This window comes from Trichomycterus rosablanca, chromosome 8 (genome assembly GCF_030014385.1).
Source record: "Trichomycterus rosablanca isolate fTriRos1 chromosome 8, fTriRos1.hap1, whole genome shotgun sequence".
Classification (NCBI taxonomy): Eukaryota; Metazoa; Chordata; class Actinopteri; order Siluriformes; family Trichomycteridae; genus Trichomycterus; species Trichomycterus rosablanca.
The window spans coordinates 3,625,953-3,649,023 of record NC_085995.1 but is presented as its reverse complement, the minus strand read 5'-3'; the positions used below and the strand labels follow the sequence as shown (position 1 = coordinate 3,649,023).

At 41.2% G+C, this 23,071-nt stretch overlaps 1 protein-coding gene across 1 annotated transcript; it reads left to right on the top strand.

Moving 5' to 3' along the window:
- The first annotated feature begins 9,863 nt into the window (after positions 1–9,863).
- zgc:66447 (SLAIN motif-containing protein-like) lies at positions 9,864–22,824 on the top strand. Its single transcript, XM_062999705.1, has 9 exons — positions 9,864–10,033; positions 11,542–12,065; positions 14,631–14,770; positions 15,645–15,776; positions 17,192–17,332; positions 17,927–18,220; positions 19,647–19,775; positions 19,947–20,232; positions 22,205–22,824. Exons 2-9 carry the CDS (start codon positions 11,551–11,553, stop codon positions 22,269–22,271), a joined length of 1,704 nt encoding a protein of 567 aa, XP_062855775.1. The 5' UTR covers positions 9,864–10,033; positions 11,542–11,550; the 3' UTR covers positions 22,272–22,824.
- The last annotated feature ends 247 nt before the right edge of the window (positions 22,825–23,071 follow it).

The window sequence follows — 23,071 nt, the reverse complement described above, 5'->3', positions numbered from 1 at the left end:
AGCAGAAACGCCTCTGCTAGGGCGGGATGACCGGACTATGTGGGTGGGGTCTTCAAATGCTGTGTAAGGACCCTGATTAGCAGATAGAGGCGCCTGTGCAGAGTGCATGGGTGAAAAAGGGTTTCGCTGGGGGCTGTGCGTGGGTCGGAGGAGGCGTGAGAAGCAATATACCCACCTCGACTGCAATCAAGGATCCCCCAGCAGCGGAAGCCAAATTGACTACACGAAATCTGGAGAAAATACATAAATAAAATAAATGTGTGCCATAGATCTATATAAGTCTCTGACTGTAAGTTTAAAAGGTTGGCCTGACCTATGTAGTGTGACTAGTTATATACTTCCAGCTTTTATATGATGAACTGAACTGAGCTTTGAGGTCGTATCAGTACCACTGAGATACACTTGGATCCTTTTTTCAGGTCGCTGCTTCTTTATGATTAGGGACAATTCTTTCACTTATTTGACTTCATACTGATAAACCTTACAAAGAGATCGGTTGTTTGCTTGTAGTTATTGAAACAAATGTTGACTATCAACCAATTGAATTTCATGTGGTAATGTACAAAATTGCAGCTAATCTTAGAAGTACCAGGGGTGTAAATACTTTTAAAATGTTACCTTTTAATTTGACACAATGCAAACTGATTTAAAGACCATTTGAATAACATATTTAACTTTATTTTAAATATGCAGTCTGAGTCAGTAGTTTTGGGGGCTGAATACTTCTCTGAGACACTGTAATTATTGGCATCTTTCCACTGGATGCTGAAAAGATGTTTACAGGTTGAACCAGACCTGTCACTACCCTGACCAGGATAAAGCAGTTAATGAAAATAAAATGAAAGTAAACAAATGAAATTATGGCAAAAGTTTAGACACCCTAATATTATACAGTATCACATCCTGTAAATGGAAACCCATTGTAACCCACTCTACCTTGCAGTTCTACATTCATTCAGTTTTACCATCACGGTGGGTCTGATTCATTGGGTAAAAGGTAGGAAACACCCCAGGCAGGTTGCCAGTCCAACAGAGGGCACACACATACACACTTAGGGCAATTTCGGACTTGTGGGAGAAAACCAGAGCACCTGGAGGAAACCCATGCGAAGGAAACACAGGGAGAACATGCAAACTCCAAACAGAAAGGACCCAAGCCGTGTATTTGAACTCAGATCCTTCTTGCGTTGAGGCAACAGCGCTACCCACTGCGCCACTGTGCCACCCTGCAGTTCTGCATTCTGAGATTCTTGGGTTGTCTTGCACGCAGAGCTATCTATCTATCTATCTATCTATCTATCTATCTATCTATCTATCTATCTATCTATCTATCTATCTATCTATCTATCTATCTATCTATCTATCTATCTATCTATCTATCTATCTATCTATCTATCTATCTATCTATCTTGTTGCAGACTTCAGGCTCTTTACACCTTTTCAGCTAAGTAAGATTCATACTTACTTTGTCTAGTGTGTTTCAGTATTTAGTTGAATCTGTTCATGGTACTGGCTGCAACACAATCCAAAAGCACAATAGGTGTACCCATGCTCTTATTTTATTATTTATTATATAAGGCTTATTTTGTCAGTTTGGGGTGTCCAGAATGTCTCAGTCTTATCTGAAGGTTTTATTGCAGACTTCAGACATTGACGTCTGTGTTGAGGACACAGGTGAGGTTTCATTTTGATGAGTCTGTCATGCAGATCATGTTTGTGCAAGCACTGTTGCACAGTAGAGCAGTGCACCACCACCACCACCACCACCACCACCACCACTGTATCAGCTAAACATTTTTGCAGACCAGTTACTGTTTTATGAGGGTTTTAATTCAGCTCTTTATTTGTCATCTTGCTCTGCCCTGAGTTTTGCCTTCAACTTAAACTTTTTGACTATTCAAAATAGAAAGTCTGTGGTTATTATGTTTTAGCCCAAGGTGTAAAGTCACATAATTTGTTATAAACAAAATGTTATTTAGTCAGTGGTAGTCAAACTTTTGCCTTCAGCTGTAATTCTGAAAAGTTTGCCTACGAATAATTAAAATGGCTTTTGTGGTTGTTTTTCCAGCTCTGTGCATGCAGGTACTTTTACCAGACTGTATCAATTTGATAAGAAAGCACCACACCTTGTTTTTCTACACTGGTTATCAAAAGGTGTGGTTTAAACAAACACACTAAATCTATGACTTTTTAATGAATGACTGTTTAAAATCTAGAGACTGCTTGACCAAAGCAGTGAACTAAACTAGTCTATGGGTATCACATGTGTAAAATATTGTGAGCTATTTTAAATCACACTGTTTCTACACTAATTATTGAGTTAAGTTGTGTCAGCAATGCAACCCAGTGATATCAGGTGTATAAAATCAATTCAATAGATGTAAAGTAAATGATATGCTTCAAGCTTTGTGGGAACAGTTTGAGCGGGACACTTATCTGTTCCAGCATGATTAGGATCCTGTGCATAAAACAATGTCTATAAAGTTTTTGTTTGAAATGTTTGGTGAGGAGATAATTCAGTGGCCATACTCCACATTATTGCACACGGTTTGAGAACTGGGTGTCTAACAAGCTTTTTCAGAGCACAAATTTGACAATTTGAGATGTTAAAAGGGTGACATTGTAAAACAATGGAAGTCATTCCTTTCTGCTTGATTCTATACACCTATTATTAACAGGTGTGGCTAAAATAACCAAACTAGCTAATTACAAGGGCTGTCGAGTGTTTTGCCATGTACTGCATTTGGAATATTAAAGTCAAGCTTCTTGCACACACTGTTCTAATGAAGAGAGGGAAAAATAAGAAAGACAGACAGCAACAAGTACTAACAGGTTGAAGACATTCCTACCCATGGCTCCTGATGTGCATGTTCAAATGTCAAGTCAAGTCAAATTTATTTGTATAGTGCTTTTTACAATAGACAACTTTACAAAGCAACTTTACAGAATCCAGAATGGCCTGAAGCTGCTCAAGTTTTATATGTATCAGCAAATTTGGTTTTGCCCTAAAGGCTTTTACACTTGTTAAGAATTTACACTGTCTCCTGATCCTTAAGTCATAAACTGTTTGGATTTTTTGTTGTCTTGTATATTACTTAAGCTGAATAATCTGAGAGTAATGAGCTACAAATGGCCAATGCTTCATTCTTACTTTTTCTTTGCATGTATGGAGGAACACGCTTTGCTTTTTGTAATATTTTTATAGGGACAAAACAAATGTCCTCATGCAGTTTATATTTCTATTAGCAGGGTAATGTTTACAATAAACACACACACACATACACGGCTATGGTTGATGGGAAATGTATTTGGCTTGTGACAACTAAGAATGTCTTGCAGAACTTGACTTGCTTGAGCATGATCTTAGCCGAGCATGCTTTTGCATGTAGGCTGCGTCTGTTGTAAGAACAAGAATGATTAAGACACTGCTCTGAGGAAATTAAGATGTCTAAGCTATGTAATCACTAAAATAACAAAAGTAATACAACTAACAAAATATGTACTTGTTAACTCTCAGAAACAAATAAACTCACTCAGATCTATACATGAGAACTATGGTGCCATTTAAAAGAATATAAAATCTTATGTTTTTATCTCTATATTTTAATTTAAACTAAACAAAATAGGCAAAATAATGGATAAACCCAAAATTCATTTTAATGGTCCTAACAGCAAGTCATTGGTCAGTCAGATCATTCACAAGAGCTAAGACAGTGCACTCCTGAAACCTGGGCCACGACTTGCTTGTCACTGCTTGTTGCTGCTGTGAACTGCAGAGGAGGAAACTGGTAACAGGAGAATTCACTTCTTTGTTTTATTTAACAAAAACTTCTGTAAACAATGTTCTTGCGTGGCAAAACACACACACACACACTTTCATTTTCTGTGTGAAAAAATAAAGAACATGTAATACTTTTGGTAGTTTGGTTCTGGAGCACTTACAGTATATGTGTGTCAACATGGATGTGTTTTTGGACGTGTTTGTGTGATGCTCATGATGTAACACTGCAATTTCACTTTGGGGATTAATAAAGTAATCTATGAATCAATTAACTTCTTGCAAAGATGAATGTAAATTAGTCAGGACGTCAGAGAAGCGATTGCTCAATTCCTGATGCTCAGCAATGTAGAAAGTTTAAAAAAATCAAAATGTCACTGTTAAACAGATTGTTTAGGTGGCACGGTGGCTCAATGGGTAGCACTGTCGCCTCACAGAAAAAAGGTCCTGGGTTCGATCACCAGGTGGAGCGGTCCGGGTCCTGTCTGTGTGGAGTTTGCATGTTCTCCTCGTGTCTGTGTGGGTTTTCTCTGGGAGCTCCGGTTTCCTCCCACAGTCCAAAGACATGCAGTCAGGATATTTGGAGATACAAAATTGTCCATGACTGTGTTTGACATTAAACTTGTGTACTGATGAATCTTGTGTATCGAGTAACTACCGTTCCTGTCATGAATGTTAACCAAAGTGTGTAAAACATGATGTTAAAATTCTAATAAATAAATAAAAGGATTATTTACAAATGAAGAGCCTTCATAACAGTTGCCGTTTGTTTCCAGGAATTAGTGTCAAGAAAATTCAGTCCAAGACATTTTGTTTAAGTTTAAAAATAAAGAAAAAGACCAAGATCTACATTACGTGAACTAAACACCTTTGTATGCGCATTAAATGTTTCTGGTAATGAAATTACCATAATTCGAATCTTTAAAGCATTTAACCAAATATCATAACATAGACATCAGAACATACAGCAGTGAGTAAGTGAGGCTGAAATTACTTGTACATGTTTAACAGGAAGTCTGTAGTGTACCTGTTGTCCTCTGGCTGTACCTGTATTTAAAATATTTGTGCCCTGATGTTTATCATGTTCAGGAAAAGATGAGCTGAGCTGATGCATTAAAAGTTGAAAGTAAGTGAAAGCCATCAGCTTAACATTCAGCCATGATTAATACCAACCTCAGAAGTTTTAGAGACTTCAGGGACAGTTGTAGCCTAGTGGGTAGCGCTTAGAGCTATTAAACAGAAGGTTATAGGTTTGAATCCCAGCTCTGCCATGCAGCCACTGTTAGGCTCTTAACACTCTCAGCTCCAGTAGCTCCTGCACTTTGACCCATACTTCAATCAAGCTTTCATTGTAATGTGTGTGTATGTGTGTGTATATACGACAAATAAAGGCATTCCATGCATTTACAACAGCTTCACTTCACTTCACTTCATTGCACAACGCTGGGCGAGATAAATGTGGGCGTTCTCTAACCGTGCAGTCGAAAACGTTGTGGGAATGTCATACATACAGGGTTGAATTCTGGTGATTTTCCATGCTCGCAGATCCTGCTGTTGTAGATGTGAATCAGACACTGTCAGATCACAGCATGTGCAGCCATCAACAGACTGTTTATCGTGGAGATAGTGGAGGGTTTGTTTCAGTCAGGTGACGTGCTGAATGGCCCTTTGACCCTGTTTAGCTGCAGTGCAACGTCTGGAGCTGGACTGTCTGCTAACATTTTACTCTTCACAGACCTGAATGAAACCCTGTGTGCAGTGCATTAAAAAGATATCGTCTCCTTTCTTATTGACTTTTGTTAAACATGTCACATGCTGAATGAAGTTAAGTAGCAGATATAAATAATAAATCATTAAAATATCATTATTCTAGTTAATTGAGGCAGCAACAACCACAGAACTAAAATTGTCCTAAAAGCTTTGGAGATCATCCATGTGATTTTGTTTACATACAGTATGTCAGACAAGCATTTATCTTTCTTTTAATTAGCAAAATGTTATTTTATTATTTTAGGTTTGAATCTTCTGCTGTTCTCTTTGGGTTCTTTGGATTCTTAGTGACTTTCTGGATGAGTTATCACTGGAAACCCGGACAAATATCAGTACCTGTGGATAGATTTACCACTGTTTCAAGTTAAGTCAAGTTTACTTAGAGATACTGGCTGGCTCTCACTGTGGTTTGGAGAAGTCCTAAAGGTTTAGAATGTTTATTTATTAAGTTCTCTTTATGTAATATTATGTCATGTGACTATGCCGGCATCACTTTGCAATGGCTGGCTGCACAGATGGGTCGACTTTCTTTAATGCCCTCTGTCTCGTGTCACTTGTGATGTGCTTTTGTCAATCCTGCTCATTCTTGGCCTTCCACAGGTCCTGTCATAACACTGCGCTCAATGTTCTCATGTGGGGGCCTCATACACCCACAGTAACATAAGTTGGACTTAATGTGGTATAGTAGCTCCTTTTCTGTTCAGGTCATCTTAAAATCTTGTAAACTCATCTTCTTCTATGAGATTTTCAGCAGTTTTCTGATACACTTGGTCTCAAAAGCCTGAATGCGGCTTTTTGGCTTCACATTCATATGTGGCTTCACTTCAGCAGCATTTCTGCAGTATTTGATACTCCCCAAATTCAATAGGGAGTCTGTTTGTTCCAATCATCTACCATGCAGTCATCTCCAGTACTTTTTTATGCGTTGGTTAATTATCTGAAATCATTAAGTGCAACTGGATGCAATTGAAAAGCTATTGTAAAGGATGCAATAATTTTTTCACTCTCTGGTATGTTTGGTAATTGTATGAAATAGCTCCTTGTCTTACTTGCTTATCTACAAACACACACACACACACAAACAAGAAGCATTACAGAAAGGTCACCCAGTGCTAACCTGTAAAGTGCAGGCATTGCTTTAAAAGAAAAACAAAAAAAATTACAGACTGCTGTAGGAACCAAAGGCAAAGCACAAAGAATACACAAAGACAAGTTATGCATCTGGGCGTGCACATTTCTGTTGGTAGAACCAAAAAGGTGTTTTACAAGCAGTAAAATCTGGCATGTTTTTGGAATTCTGTAGAGTTCTTACGTGCACAGACATGAACGTTAGGTTTCATGCACATTCCAAAACACTACCTTCATTTGTTAGCTTAATACTGAGATTGTTTTTTTGTTGAGATTTAGAAGCGTATTAGCCACATACATCAGTGGTGGAGCAAAAATATTAATAGAGCCTAAGGGATCATCAGAAACCCCATCCAGCAAAATTCATGCCTGTTTTTCTGGCTCAGGCTCCTAAGGGTTTTTTTCACATAACCAGTCAGTCCACTCCTGAACGCTGCCCATGTTAAAAAGTAATTCCATTCAAACTAACAAATAATTAGGTATTTGTAATACCAAGGCAGCAATCAAAATACACAGCTAGGAGCAATTTAGAGGTGGGTGAAAGGAGAACTGAGATGAATTAATCAACCAATTATTATTGGTATTGTTGTCTTAGTTTGAATAAAGCAAAACGCTGCATTTATTAACACTGCACTTTTGTTGCACTACATTGGAGTATGAATTTGAGCTTTTTATATTTAAAAAGATTACTTGATCTAAAATCCACTAAAATGCACTAAAATCCAAAAATAAATCTAACTCCGGTCCCAAACATGACCACTGATTCAAGTTTTATTTTAAGTTTTCCCATTTTGCCCCACATTTTGTAGATCTGACTGTTGTCACTATTGAGTGCAAATGAATGTTGCAACAATTTGAAATGCAACCAGCAGAAACCACCCACCCATCAGGAGAAATTTTGTTTCGACACGTTTGAGACGGAACTGCAATCTAATTCACAGTATTTGCTGCCACCTTCTGTGTTCGTCCCATTCATACAGCTTTAAATGACTGAGTAAATTATCCACAGTGCACAGCAGGTGGCGTTATACGGTTATAAAGGGTTTGTTCTCCTACTCTTCATGTGGGTTTTCCCTCCTAGTGCTATGATTTCGTCCCAGTCTACTTTAAACTGCCCCCAGGGGTACATGAATAAGCAAAACTGTGAATGTGGGATACCCCTTGATAAAGAAGAAGAAGATATACTTTATTTGTCATATATACATATACAGATGTACAGTACAGTACAATGAAATTCTTTCCTCACATATCCCAGCTTGTTTGGAAGCTGGGGTCGGAGCGCAGGGTCAGCCATCATACGGCACCCCTGGAGCAGAAAGGGTTAAGGGCCTTACTCAAGGACCCAACAGGTTGATAGCCCAAAGCTCTACCCACTAGGCTACCACTGTCCCTTAATCCTTGATCCCTTGATCCTGTGTCCAGTGTATTCCCGCCATTTACACTTCACTCTTAATGACTCAGTGGTTGTTGAATTCTTTAGACCAAGTACCACTACCTGATCAAACTACAACCAACTAGTATCGCCTTTAAAAGCCAATTTGCACCAAATACTTTTCTTCAGTGGCACACATGGCAGATGTGCTTTTGGTTTAAAGGTGCAATTTTGGTTACCACAGGACGAACAACAGCAGCGATGTTGGCCCTACAATCAAAGTATCTTAGTATGCTGGTATATAGCTAAGGCGTCCACCATGTGAGTGGGTGTGTGCGTGTGTATGTGTGTCTGCCCTGCGATGGACTGGCACCCCGTCCAGGGTGTTACTGTGTCCCTTGCGCCCATAGAAAAGCTGGGACAGGCTCAAGCACCCACACCCCCACCCCTCAACCCTAAATGGATAAGCGGTTAAGAAAGTGAGAGAGTAAACTCAATAGGCGCTTGGTGGTGCGATTTATTATGCTCACCACTGCTATCAGTCGGCCACAGGGGTCTACACAGACATGACTGACTATGTCTGAGGAGAGAGAAGGGGCCCTGTAATAGTTTAGCTTCTGTACAGGGTATTCTTGACTTGCTCTTAGTGTTTCCCATTGAAACTGGACTACAGCCATGACCAGGATGAAGCAATTAAAATGAGCAAAAACCTAAATCTAGTTATTTCTTATTTAAATCAGAATCAGATTTACTGGCCAAGTATGAGGATACACACAGGAATTTGGTTCCAGCTGATGGTATCTCTCTAGTATAAATATACAAGCAATGTACAGGTTGCACAAGAACATTAAACACAAAAATATACAAGCTATAAGACTGTATACAGGTGATATATAGAAAATGTATAGAAGTGTGCAAGTATGTATGTACAGTTTAAACAATATAAATTAAATACTTATATTACTATAAATATTAAAACATCTCAGGCTAATTAGATAATATTATTCTGTACTTTGGTAAAAAAAATACCTGCTAATTTTGAAAGTTTATAGGGAAACTTTTGATGATTAATTATCACTACACAGCTGCTCAGGTGGCGCAGTGGTAAAAACACACGCTGTTCATCAGAGCTGAGATCTCGAATACATCGTATCGCAGCCACATGAACAACAATTGGCCTGTTGTTCGGATAGGGGCGGGATTAAGCCGGATGGGGACTCTCTCTCAGACTAGTGCGATTATGACCTCTGCTGGCTGGTTGGTGGCACCTGCACGGAGATGGGAAAGGAGTGCGGTAGAGGGTGTGGCTCTCCGTACACAGCGCTGTACTGCACTGCACTCGTCAAGTGTAGGTGATAAGATGTTCCATCGCTGTGCACGTGTCGGAGGGGGCGTGGGGCGGCCTCGTCCTCCCCAATCAGGAGCAGGGACCAGCACTAGTGAGAGGATGATTGACAGGCAGAAATTGGATGGGAGAAAAAGGGGGGGGAAATATATATCACTACACACAGAATGTTGGCACTAATGCTTGAGACCCTGGGCTTGATCCTTCCCTCGGCCACTTGGTCACCCAGTGTCTACATGTTTTATTTTCCCAGGTATTCAAGTCTCCTGCAACCTTAGAAAAATACAATACATCGACAGGCTAAATTAGAACGTCCCAGATCTAAATGAAGAAGTACTGTAGTTCTGCTAGTGTGTGTGTGTGTGTGTGTGTGTGTGTGTGTGTGTGTGTGTCACAAAATCGATTCCTTTATTGAGTCGACTCTCTGTTTTGAATACCTGGTTTTGGAGTCGACTCTTTTGGAATCGGTCTTACTGATAACAGACCGGCGGCTAAGTAGGAAAACAGAGAGCCAGCCAGCCGAGGCTGCTAGCTGAGCAGTTGGACAGTGGAAGCAGAAGGATGTTGCACGGTTCGATAATTACTTTCAAATGTTGGAATTGCGCGGTCGGGGATTAAATAAGTGAAAACGCTTTCTAAGGTGAGGTGGTTCATTCATAAATTATTTAACGTTCATTGAACAATATTTGAACGATAACAGCGCTTACGAGCTAACTGGCTAATTCATTACCTTAGCCTGGTTTTCTGTTGCTAGGTAGCAGTGCACGTCCATTTGTATGCACAGTGTATGTATTTGTGTTGTTTGTTTATTTATACGTTTGCTTATTTTAACATATTGAGGGAAAATATGTGCAGTACGTGATACTTTTTTTTTTTTTTACTAATAAATTTAATTGAACAAGTAGTAATAGTGCATTAAAATGTGCACTATATCATGCTGTTCCTGTAGTTAAATGAACATAAACAAACTATGGGCTTTAACCAGGGGTGTCAACATGTAAACATTTGCACAGAACATCCCAAATGTACTTCATAAGACTCAGATCTGGTGACTGGGGAGCCTATTTAAATGCACTGAATGCATTACATTCATGATACTAATTTAAGTCGGCTTGGTCACCTCACAGCAAGAAGGTCCTGGGTTTGATCCCAAGGTGGGACGGGACGGTCCGGTCCGGGTCCTTTCTGTGTGGAGTTTGCATGTTCCTCCCGTGTCTGCATGGGTTTTCTCCGGGTGCTCCGGTTTCCTCCCACAGTCCAAAGACAAGTGCAAGTGAGGGGAATTGGAGATACTGACTGTGTTTGACACTAAACCTGAACTAATGAATCTTGTGTAACCAGTAACTATAATCTATATCTCTCATAAATGTAACCGAAGAGTGTAAAACGTGACGAATCCTAATAAAACAAACAGAACTTCGTGATATGGTGACTGTCATGCTGAAAGTGGTCATTAGGTCACTTGTAGCCATAAAGAGATTTGCCTGGTCAATGACATGCAAATATTTAGGACGTTTCTTCTTCACCCTGTTGCCTTAGGTTTGTTAATTTAGGGATTTTGGACCTAAGGTGTTCATACCCTTTGAAACATCATTCTGGGATTTAGTGGTGTGGTGGAAAACCCTTAATAAAATACCTCAAAGACTGGATTGTGAGTAGAAAAGTTTTAATCTTGTCCGCAGAGAAGGATCACACCGACCGAGTCTCACATAGAGGCTCTGTGGATGCGTTAACAAGAATAATAATAACAAACATTCTTATATATCTTGTTGGTGACTTTGTAGGACAGTGGAAGATTCCACAGTTAACATAACAACTGGTCTAACTCAGCTAGAACTGGGTTTTTTTACGTCATACAATGCAATTGACGCACTTCTTATCATGTACACATCTAGTAACATTCTATTGTAGCAGTATTCTTGGAATATGATTGCTGGCAAAAATGCCCTAAGCATATCTACATTTTCTAAATAGTAATTAATCATGTATTAATACGTCTTGTGTAAATGAACATTTTTCTGTCTCAGTGGTGATCACTGAGCTCTGAGTGATACGTTTGATTAGGTAGCATGACCTGAGTTATTCTGACCCATCAACTCTGTTACATGTATTCTGACCTGAACCTGAACCTTATTTTAAACCCCACAGAGCGGGAGAATGGTGGTCCCGGACAGCGACAGTGCAGTGCAGCAGCTGGAAAGCAGCCTCACTGCCAGCGCCGAGCAAGAAGACCAACAGCACGGGGAAGAGCTTGAGGAGGTGCGCAAACTGCGCGAACTTGTGCAGCGCCTCGAATTACAGAACGAAAGCCTGAGAAACCGGAGTACCAAGTCCTCCCTCTGTGCAAACACTATTGAAAATATTGACGAAAGAACTTTGTGTGAAGGACGTTCTACGATCATAATTGGAGACGCTGAAAATGAAGCCGAAAGAGACTTTGAGACTTTGTCCCCTGCTCATGGCAGCAGTACTAGTGAGGATGTGTCTCCACTTCCCCAAACCCCAAGGCTGGAGAATGAAGAAGTTCAAGAGCAACCACAGGCTAGTACTTTAGACCTCAGTGATACAGAGCCAGTTGATAGGAGCGATCTAAGCATGGATCAGTCTGCGCTGGACGAGGTGGACGTGCTTAACCTGGATGACTGTGCTGATATTGAGGATGAAGACAGTTGGTGAGGCTGGTTTTCCAGCAGATTTTAAGCAGTTTATAATCCTGCTAATCTCTAACAGGGCTTTGCCTGTTCTAGTACATGCACACAGGCTTAACGTCTACACAATATCTGCTAAAACTAATCTGAGGTCTGCTAAAGCTAATCTTCAGGTGTAGACTTGTCCATAATTTGTTTTAGGAACGTGAGCTCTACAAAAACACCAGTATGTTTTACCACATCACATTTTATGATTATGCAAACTGAAAACACATGCTTCATGATACTGGCTATCAGGTCAGATGATTCAGTAACAATACCAACTTCCAACTGGTGTATTTTGGAAGTTCTTTTCAATACATCCCATCTTGTTTCTAAGTATGTAAGATTACCTGGATAACTGTTTCTTTCAGCTTTGTGTCATGTAGTTAAGCCGCACGAAGCACTGGGAGTGTCAGCCAGGTGCTCTGAAACTTATAGATTGTTACTGGAATGTGGTTTATTCCAGTAATGCAGTTTTCTATTTAGTATTTAGTAGTTACATTTTATTTTTGGACATAAAGTTTATATTTTCATGTGTAGCGGTGTCTGAGTTTTGTCTTTTTGCCATATGTGAATAACACGACCATAAAATCCGTCGAAGCGGACGATCATCCTCAGGTTTAAATGTTCTCTGTTGAACTAAACCTACACGTGATCGAGATTTTGTAGATAAGGACTCTTGTAGGAGACATTGGTGACCTTGAAGCTGATGGGCTGATGGTGGGGGCTGAGGTTGATGGTGGGGTGGTTGGTGAAAAGTATGGTGTTACAAGGTGTGGGTGATATTCTGACATTATAACTTCATGATTCAAACTGGCTACATTAAGGCGTAGTCTACTCTAATTTGGGTACATTAAAAACTGTTTCGTATTCAGAACTGCAGCCATATTTATGTAGCACTTTTTGGGTCTAAATTTCCATGTATTGTACATACATAGATTTTTAAAAAAGCTCTATATGGTAGACATTATATAGAATGCCAAATAAGCTTATGATTTGCTGTTCACATAACTTGGCCATAGAGTCTGTCATGGCTCAGACATGATTCTTTTCACTTTTCAGTGTTGAAAGGAAACTTTCGAGTAAGGGATGGAAAATGCTAGTGTGGCCAAAACCTAAAAACATTCTTTTAAAATAATTTTGTGCTAATTGTGAAGTAATGCAGTAACTGCTTACATTTGCTTGAATGTCTAGAGAAAGCGACTGATGCATCCTCAGCATCATCCTATCAACCTTGAGAACTTCCATTTGGCCAAAACCGTATTTCTGTTGTGTAGAATCAAAAAGAGTGGGCGGCTGTTAAATCTTTCGTTCTCTTTGTAAATGATACGAGTGACCGGCTACTGAAACTGGATTGGCTAGCTCAAGGCCATATTATTGTTTCTATTGGGACTCCAGCACCTTTGTGTTTCTCCAAAGAGAGGATGAGATCAGAGCAGTATGTGGTTTAAGGATACAGAGGATACACCCACTCACCAGCTTATAAAGCGTTTTATAACTCTACTCTTCGTTGTGATGCAAATGCTTCCAACCCTTGTTGATTCATTTTGTGTTTACATTTGAGCCGGACTTAGTGAGAAGATCAGGGATTTACATCTCCACCTTAGTTTCTGATGCCAGTGCAAAATAACAGCCAAGCAAAGTGCTGATTGATGGGTAACTTGGCGCTAATGATCTCTCAACGTAGCTCAGCTACCTTCCGAAAAACACTTATATTCTATTTTCCTAAGGATGTGTTGTTGCCTGGTCTGGCCGTCTGACTCTGGATCTGTTTAAAGTGCATAATAACTGAACCAAACTCTGCTGAGACTGTTAATGATGCAACAAACAAATCATTTTGTAGGTTCCAAATTACTGAATGTAGTCATCCCATGGTCTGTATATGTTACTTCCCCCAAACAATCCACTGATTAGCAAGGAAACCTTTTTAGTACCCCCGGTGACCAAATTTGGGTGGTGGACTATTCTTGGCTCTGCTGTAATACTACCATGGTAAAGACATGTAGTTTGTGTTAGTCTGGTACCATTGTATTTGGTACAGCAGTGTTCTTGGGATTCTTTTACATTTACAGGCACATGTTGAAGGTGTACAGTTCCAAAAGCACCTCATCATCCTGTTGCTCTGTGAAACCTGCACGTTTAGTCATGGTGTGTTATTCAGCTCTGCCTGTAAGGCTCGAGTAGTGAGTCTAATGCAGGGTGAAGGCTAAGCGGAAGCAAACTGGGCCGTGCCACGCACATATCACTGAGATACTGGTTCTGCTTGTCATCTCGTTCCTAAGTGAAAACGATGAACTCAACACGAGTGTTTTCCACCACAAACTAATGCAAACGTGTTCCACCTGTAGGAAAATAATCAAGGTGTGGTTGCATGCCCTTCACACCCTTCTCATACCCAGTCAGGCATGCCTTTCTCAGAGATCATGCTCATTTCCTCCTGCTCTTTGTCCAGTCATGCACGGTCGTGTTAACCATTGGGACAAACTTCAATAAATCTGTTTCCAAGTTAATTGGTTCAATAAATGTCTCTGTTATTTTGATTTACAGGCTGTATGTGTCCCCAAAGAAGCAAGTACAGGCGGAGCAGGGCCCAGAGTCTCCTCTCAAATGGTGCAGGAAGGTGCTCGATCACCCGAGTCCTGAAACTGAGGTGGCATGCAGGACTCTCTTGAGTCGCCTGGATCAAAGTATGAAAATATTACCACACAAGTTTAAAATGTCCCAAAAATTTTATTTATTACTATTATTTAAAGTGTAACTATTAATAGAATAATATGATTTAGTCACAAAACTATTACACTAAAAGGCAGTAATTCAAGAACCACCAAAACAGGTCTGGCATTCATTAAAAGCTGCAGTCATGTGAGCTTTACAGTGCAAATGCTTATGCTATGGGCAGGGCAAGAAAAAACGCCCCAGCTCCCACATTAAGCTCAACTAAAATTTGTTGCACCTTAATTTGACCAATTTTACAAAGAAAAAGCTTTTGAAGGGCAGTTTAGTGGTCAGATAAAACAAAGTTTGGTTAAGGGGCAGGGCTGCTTTGAGTGGAGCTGGTGCATTGCATTGAGTGAATAGAGTAATGACGTTCAATTACCTTTCTAAATATTGGCCACTAATGGGTATCACACCAGTGCAGTAAGCCAAATAAGCACGTCAGCTGGGTGTGGACTGACTGAATAAGGCTAAAATTAAGATTTTGGATTGATAGTAGTCAGTGGCCACTAATTCTGCCACATGAAGTGAACAAAAGTTGTGCCAGAAGTTTGTTGATGGCTGTTCCTTATGAATGAAAGAATGAAAGTGACATAAATTCATATTTTAAGTGTGCTGTTTAACTGAGGGTTTTTATAATGTGGCAGGAAAACATTAAGATGAAAGAAAAACCTATAGCGTAGAGGCGTAGCACGTTGCCCAACATACTATAAACAAGATAATCGTTTTATTTTAACTAAATGGTCATGAATGTTCTGGTTTATAAAATATGTTATAGAAATGTATTATGAGTACAGGGAATTTTTCATCATTCAATGCTGGTTTTCCACCTTGTTTTTACAACAGCATCAAGATGGAGAAACGTGTACTCCAGCCCATCTCAGACCTCCGCGGGTCCCTCAGCCGAGGCCGGCTCCTCGCTCTCCTCTGGGTACCACAAATCAGCTAACAAAACACTACTAACCTGTGGCAGCTCAGGTATGGCATGAGGTTAACAGATGGCTGCAGTCGTTTGCATTTCACACACAGTTCTTATCACTGTAAACACTCTGTCCCATCTTTACTGAGCTATGTTTGGACTGCTTTTGCATGCACCTCTTACTATTAATATTTGTCTTTGCAGAGTAAATAACACACCCATCCAGAACAGTGAATAAGAGACAGTATTTAAGGGATGATCTTCCCTATCTAATGAAAACAATGTCTTGTTAGTTTAGCATTAGACTCACTGGGTCTGTTGTCATTGTTATTAAGAATCCACATCTTAACAAATGTGAAAGATTTTGGCTTAAAGGTTTTTAATTGTAAAGTTGTGTGTTGTTAGTGTGGAGATTAATTATACTTGATTAAAATGCTTACATTTTACAGTTTGAGTAAAATAGACTACTGCTGGATTGAAATAAATCTCTAAACGTGAAAAAAACTGTTAATATGATCAGCAGATACATGATTATTTATTTATTAACGTCATGTTTTACACACTTTTGGTTACATTCGTGACAGGACAGGTAGTTACTGGTTACACAAGACTGATCAGTTCAAGTTTTTAATGTCAAACACGGTCGCTGAAATATCTGTGTTGTATCTCCAATTCACCTCACTTGAACGTCTTTGGACTTTGGGAGGAAACCGGAGCTCCCGGAGGAAACCCCACACAGACACTTGGAGAACATGCAAATTCCACACAGAAAGGACCTGGACCGCCCCACCTGGGAATCGAGCCTTCTTGCTGTGAGGCGACAGTGCTACCCATCGAGCCACTGTCCAGTGCAATACGTGATTAAAGGCCAAAGATAATTGAATCAGCTACAATTAGGAAAATATAAACACTAGATATAGTGGATTACATTTGCTGTGTTCAAATGACAACACTGAACTGAAATATTTGCGTTCAATCTCATGATCAAGGCAAAACTGTGTTGCACTGGTCGTGTCATTGTTTTCCGATGGAGCTGGGCGGGGCTGCTTACCTTGCCACTGCTTTTTCACTTGACTGCATTTAGCCATAATTATGATTTAATGAATTAAATCTTTTAACTGAACTATAATTAAAGCACTAATTCCCTTTAACTGCAGTGCTTATTTGCTAACATGATGGCTGATAATTGGTTGTTTGTCTTTGATCTCATTAATGAAGACGTATGTATGTTTTTTGAGCAAAATGCAAGTTTTGAGTTCTGTTGTGTTTTAGTTCTCTCCGAGCGAGAGTCAGTTATGGGGAACAGTGTTAATCATAGATGTACAAACCCTAAACATAGTCTTTATAGCTACGTCTGATGAATCCATTTCTGTTTGTCTGAGTTTTCTGTGCAGTGCTGGTTGCTGTGTACACTCTTTTCAAGGTAGAATGGAGTGTAATTGCACGTCTTCTTCTTCTGTGTTTGTGATTGTAGGTTACATGGGCATGCAATCAGCGCTGAGCTCCCAGTCCTCCATCGACAGTGAGCTGAGCACATCCGACGATTCCATCTCAATGGGCTACAAGCTGCAGGACCTGACGGACGTGCAGATCATGGCTCGACTGCAGGAAGAGAGTGAGTGCGTTTTGGACCTGCGTTAAACTGGCCAGTTAATGGAAGATGCCTAGGATTTACTCTTTGTAAAGCTCATATTTAAAACGCTGACAGGCTGAGACAGGAAGCGGCATCCCCCAAGTGATACTGTCACTAAGCAGCTTAAGAATGTCACTCTATGCTGTAGCATTAAGATTTTTCCTTGGTGCTACTAGAACACAACGTCCAGTCATCATCTGTGTGAAGTTTTACAGTTTTGTTTTGGATCCAGATGGGTTTCCAGGCGCTCAGGTGGTGCAGCAGACTAGTACACCAGCCCACCACTATCAGCTGGCCTGGCATCTACAAAGACATGATTGGCAATGTTTGTACAGTGAGGAGGGGTGGCTGAAGCCATGTGATAGATTGGTGCCTTGTGCAGGGTATTCTAGCTTAGTGTTTCCATTCAAACCAGACCCGCCGTGACCCTGACCAGGATTTTAAACCATTGTTTAAATGGTTGACTAGACTCCAAATTTCATTTGTCCAAAACTGGCTGCAGCTCGGTAGCCAGATTTGCCTCCAGCTGCCTCTTGCCTGACTCTTGTGTGTTCCTGGCTCTGTTTTTATTTGCAGGTCTGAGGCAGGACTACGCTTCCAGCTCTGCTTCGGCTTCACGGCGGAGCTCAGCAGCCTCTCTGCACTCTCTAAGGCGAGGCACGTACAGCGATCAGGAGCTGGACTCCTACAGCCTGGAGGATGAAGACACTGACAGTCTGTCGCACTTTCATCGTCGCCACTCGCCCTCCCCTGGCACCTCACCTCGCTGCCCGTCGCCCAGCGGGTATCCAGGGGCAGCTGGCACACGGGTGCCCAGACGTTCGCTTCAGGGCGGGGGCACAGAACTCCTTAAACTGGCCAGGAGTGAAGGTAGACGGCAGCCTTTTGCTGGATATTTAATGGAAGTAAAATTACTGCATTGACAGGACTTAGATGTACTTGTATTTAGATTCTATTCAACTGCAGCAGAATAGAACATACACCGATCAGCCATAACATTAAAACCACCTCCTTGTTTCTACACTCACTGCCCATTTTATCAGCTCCACTTACCATGTAGAAGCACTTTGTAGTTCTACAATTACTGACTGTAGTCCATCTGTTTCTCTACATGCTTTGTTAGCCCCCTTTCATGCTGATCTTCAATGGTCAGGACCCCCACAGAGCAGGTATTATTTGGGTGGTGGATGATTCTCAGCACTGCAGTGACACTGACATGGTGGTGGTGTGTTAGTGTGTGTTGTGCTGGTATGAGTGGATCAGACACAGCAGCGCTGCTGGAGTTTTTAAATACCGTGTCCACTCACTGTCCACTCTATTAGACACTCCTACCTAGTTGGTCCACCTTGTAGATGTAAAGTCAGAGACGATCGCTCATCTATTGCTGCTGTTTCAGTCGGTCATCTTCTAGACCTTCATCAGTGGTCTGTTGGCTGGATATATTTTTGGTTGGTGGACTATTCTCAGTCCAGCAGCGACAGTGAGGTGTTTAAAAACTCCAGCAGCGCTGCTGTGTCTGATCCACTCATACCAGCACAACACACACTAACACACCACCACCATGTCAGTGTCACTGCAGTGCTGAGAATGATCCACCACCTAAATAATACCTGCTCTGTGGTGGTCCTGACCATTGAAGAACAGGGTGAAAGGGGGCTAACAAAGTATGTAGAGAAATAGATGGACTACAGTCAGTAATTGTAGAACTGCAAAGTGCTTCTATATGGTAAGTGGAGCTGATAAAATGGACAGTGAGTGTAGAAACAAGGAGGTGGTTTTAATGTTATGGCTAATCAGTGTATATGGTAGGTTTACCTGCTAAAGCAGCAGCTCTGCGTAGTTATCTAACCCTGATAAAGTTTTTCTACTGCTGATTCATCAAACCTTGCTTTAACACAAGCACACACACGCGCACACACACTTCTGTTATGAGAATATACGTGGGCTCTCATGTTGCTGGTTTTAATGTTATGGCTGATCGGTGTATTTTTCTAAACTTCGTTATTGAAATAACACCAGTACAGTAAAAAAACCTGATGTTTACCTGATGTTGCGAAGATAAGGATCACTTAAAAAAGTTAACATTGTTGTATACAGCTATAGTTTTACCTGCTACTATTTTTGCCTTCTACTCCACCCCTTAGTGTAATGGAAACCTGCACTGGCCAAGAGCTGCACTGTCCTGAAGAGAGAAAAAAAACAACCTTTGACTTTTCAGAAGTTTGTTTTGGCTGGTTCTCAGAAGCACCTTAGCATAAACCAAGCTTAAAAGAGTGTGTGCATGTGTGTGTTTCAGAGGAGTTAAGACACAGCATGTCGCGTACCAGTCTACGCTCTTTGCAGGCGGTCAGAAACAGCCGCAGCATGGAGGCTAATCTGCAAAGTTCAGGCAACCGCATGACCCGCCTCCCCCAATCTCCCACAGGTTGGTACCTCCCCATCATTCCCATTCCTTGCTGCTTAGCGCCTTACCTACAGCTCTTGTGCCGTTTTTAAAGCTTGACTATTCTGGATAATATCTGCTCTGCTCTGGTCCCATGCTGATCTGTGCAGAGCAACAGATTGAATCATTGTGCTAACTGTTTCTGTCCTGTAGGCGTCTCCTCTAGCCGCTTAAGAAGCAACGGCCAGTCGCCGCTCTCGTTGCGGGCTCCTGTAAAAGCTCTTAACCCTGTAAACACTATGGCTGCAGCACACCAGTCTACAAGAGCATCCTCTGCAGCTCAGGGAGGGCAGACTCGAGGGGTACGGAGGGTGCAGTCGCCAGGGCCTGCCAAAGGAATTACTTACTCAGCATGCCGGACTGCTAACATGGGGACAAAGCAAGCAGCGGGGAGAAGTACGTCTTCCTCCAGAAGCAGGCTAGCCCAGTCACCCAGGAGGTAACGATTATCTCTCATAATTCTGTTCAGTGCTTAGCAAAGGATAGCATGAAGAAAAGACATGAAGAAAAGCTCAGTTTAAAAAACTCCTGCGCTGAGCCCTGTACTGAGCCCTGACCTCAGCCCCTCTCAACGGCTCTGGAATGAACTGGAACATCGACTGAGGCTTTCTTGATTAACATCAGTACCCAGCCTTACAAACACTCTTGACTAAATGAGCACAAATTCCCACAGACATACTTCAAAATCTTGTGAGAAGCCTTCTCATAGTGGTCACTCTATTTTAATATCATGTGTTTTTAAACGGGCACTCTGTCTGGGGTGTTTATCCACCTGGTGACTGACTGGCTGCTCTAAATTGCATCTATGGGTGTGTGAGTGCATTGGTGAGTGTGCCCTGTCCAAGGTGTGGTCCTGCTCCGCACCCAGTGTTTCCAGGTGGCACCAGACAGATGGTTTTTACTGGAGTTTGCATGTTCTCCCCGTGTCTGTGTGGGTTTCCTCCGGGAGCTTCAGTTTCCTCCCACAGTCCAAAAAAGTGAGGTGAATTGGAGATACAAAATTGTCCATAACTGTTTCACATTGAACTAAATGAATCTTGTGTAACGAGTAACTACCTCTCCTGTCATGAATGTAACCAAAGTGTGTAAAACATGACGTTAGAACACACATCAAAGCTCAAACCACCTATAAAAGTGGATCAAGTCAGCATTGAACAGGACATGTACAAATGTGTAACACATGTGGGGGGTAAACAGTCAGTTTTAGGCCTTTATACTTACATTTACATTTACATTTTCGGCATTTAGCAGACGCTTTTATCCAAAGCGACTTACAATTATGACTGAACACAATTTTGAGCAATTGAGGGTTAAGGGCCTTGCTCAGGGGCCCAACAGTGGCAACTTGGTGGTAGTGAGGCTTAAAACATGATCCGGCAACCTTTTGGTTACTAGTCCAGTACCTTAACCACTGAGCTATCACTATACTTGCAGTGTGAACTGAGCCTTTGTCAGTTTGTAATTCCCAGCAGTTTTGTTGGAGAACTCGTTCAGGCAGGATAAGGCCTGGCTCACAATCAGCGTTCCAGGTTATGTCGAACATCCTGGTCATGGACATATGGAATCTGGTGCCACCTGGAAACACTGGGTGCGGAGCAGGACCACACCTTGGACAGGGCACCAGTCCAGGGCGACACACTCACCAATGCACTCACACACATACATGCAATTTAGAGCAGCCTATCAGTCACCAGGTGGATAAACACCCCGGACAGAGTGCCCGTCTTTTACAGGGTATCACAACTAGGCGTGCAGGTAGCTGTTTTAAAAACACATGATATTAAAATAGTGACCTCTATGAGAAGGCTTCTCACAAGGCTTTGAAGTATGTCTGTGGGAATTTGTGCTCATTTAGTCAAAAGAGTGTTTGTATGGCTGGGTACTGATGTTAATCAAGAAAGCCTCAGTCGATGTTCCAGTTCATTTCAAACTGTTGAGATCAGGGCTCAGTGCAGGAGTTTTTTTAACTGAGCTTTTCTTCATGTCTTTATGGCGATTGCTTTGTACACTGGGACACAGCAATGCTGAAACAGGAAAGGGCCTTCCCTAAACTGTTGCTGATAATCTGGAAGCACATAATTTCCCGGGTTTTCGGTTGTTTACAGGTGGATTATGTACATGGGTGCTCATGGCACCTGAGAAGTTTTCATACCGCTCAGTGGTCGCCTCACAGCAAGGTCCTGGTTGCAATTCCCAGATGGAGTGGTCCGGGTCCTTTCTGTGTGGAGTTTGCATGTTCTCCCCAGCTGTTCATAGTTTAACAAACACTGAAAGTAATCATGAAAGCATTTTGGCTGACTCGCATGTTTACAGTAAAACTGTGTGCAAACTTCAGGCTGATTTATTCTTAAATAATCCAAAAACCCTTAAAAAAAATGTGTGTACCAATCAGTGTCTTATTCTTACTGCAGATCTCTCGGCATTCCGAAAACATGCACTCCAGTGATGGACGATTCCTGGAAGGATGGCTGTTATTGAGACTTTTCTTTCTTCCTTTAACACTCTAAAAACAATAAAGCACCACCATCGGCTCTGAAACATGGCAGGGAAACAGCACAAAAACACATGAAGCTCAGTTTTACACACTCCAGCATGAATCTTCTCACACCACTGCCATGTTAACCAGAGGAAAAACCTGAGACACTCGAGACCTGCTTCTGAACACTAAACATTAGAACTTTGGTTTTGTTTTTCTTTTCATTCTGATTTATTTTTAATTTAACTGGAAGATGCTGGAATATTTGGTGTTGTGTAGTGTAAAGAAATACATGGAACATGTGTATATGTTGTTTTAGTCTGGAAGCAGATATTTTATTCAGATTTAACTGGACATCCTGTTTGTTTCTCCAGACATGAAGGAAAGTGTAGCTCCTATATGCACTGTTTCAATTTTTGTAAGTATATTTGGGGAATGAAGTTTACTCTGTCAATAAGGAAACTAAAAGTGTATTTTAAGGCACAATACTGTATCTATGCAGTCTTCCATTCATAAAAAAAGAGCTAGAATAAAATTGAAGTTGCATGTGCCAAACTGCTGTGTTTTCTGTACCATTCATGGCTGAGGAATCGTTTTCACCAAGTGAACCCATAAGGTGAGTCTTGTTCCACCTCAGAAACGTGTGTATCACAGGGCATCACGGATGAACATACAGGCAACACCTACACCCATCAGCTTTGTAAGTGTTTTGGAAGGTGGGATATAATCTGAATACCTGCTGAAACATCATCTTTTATTATACACTCTATCCTGATCAGGGTTGTGGTGGGTCTGGAGCCTA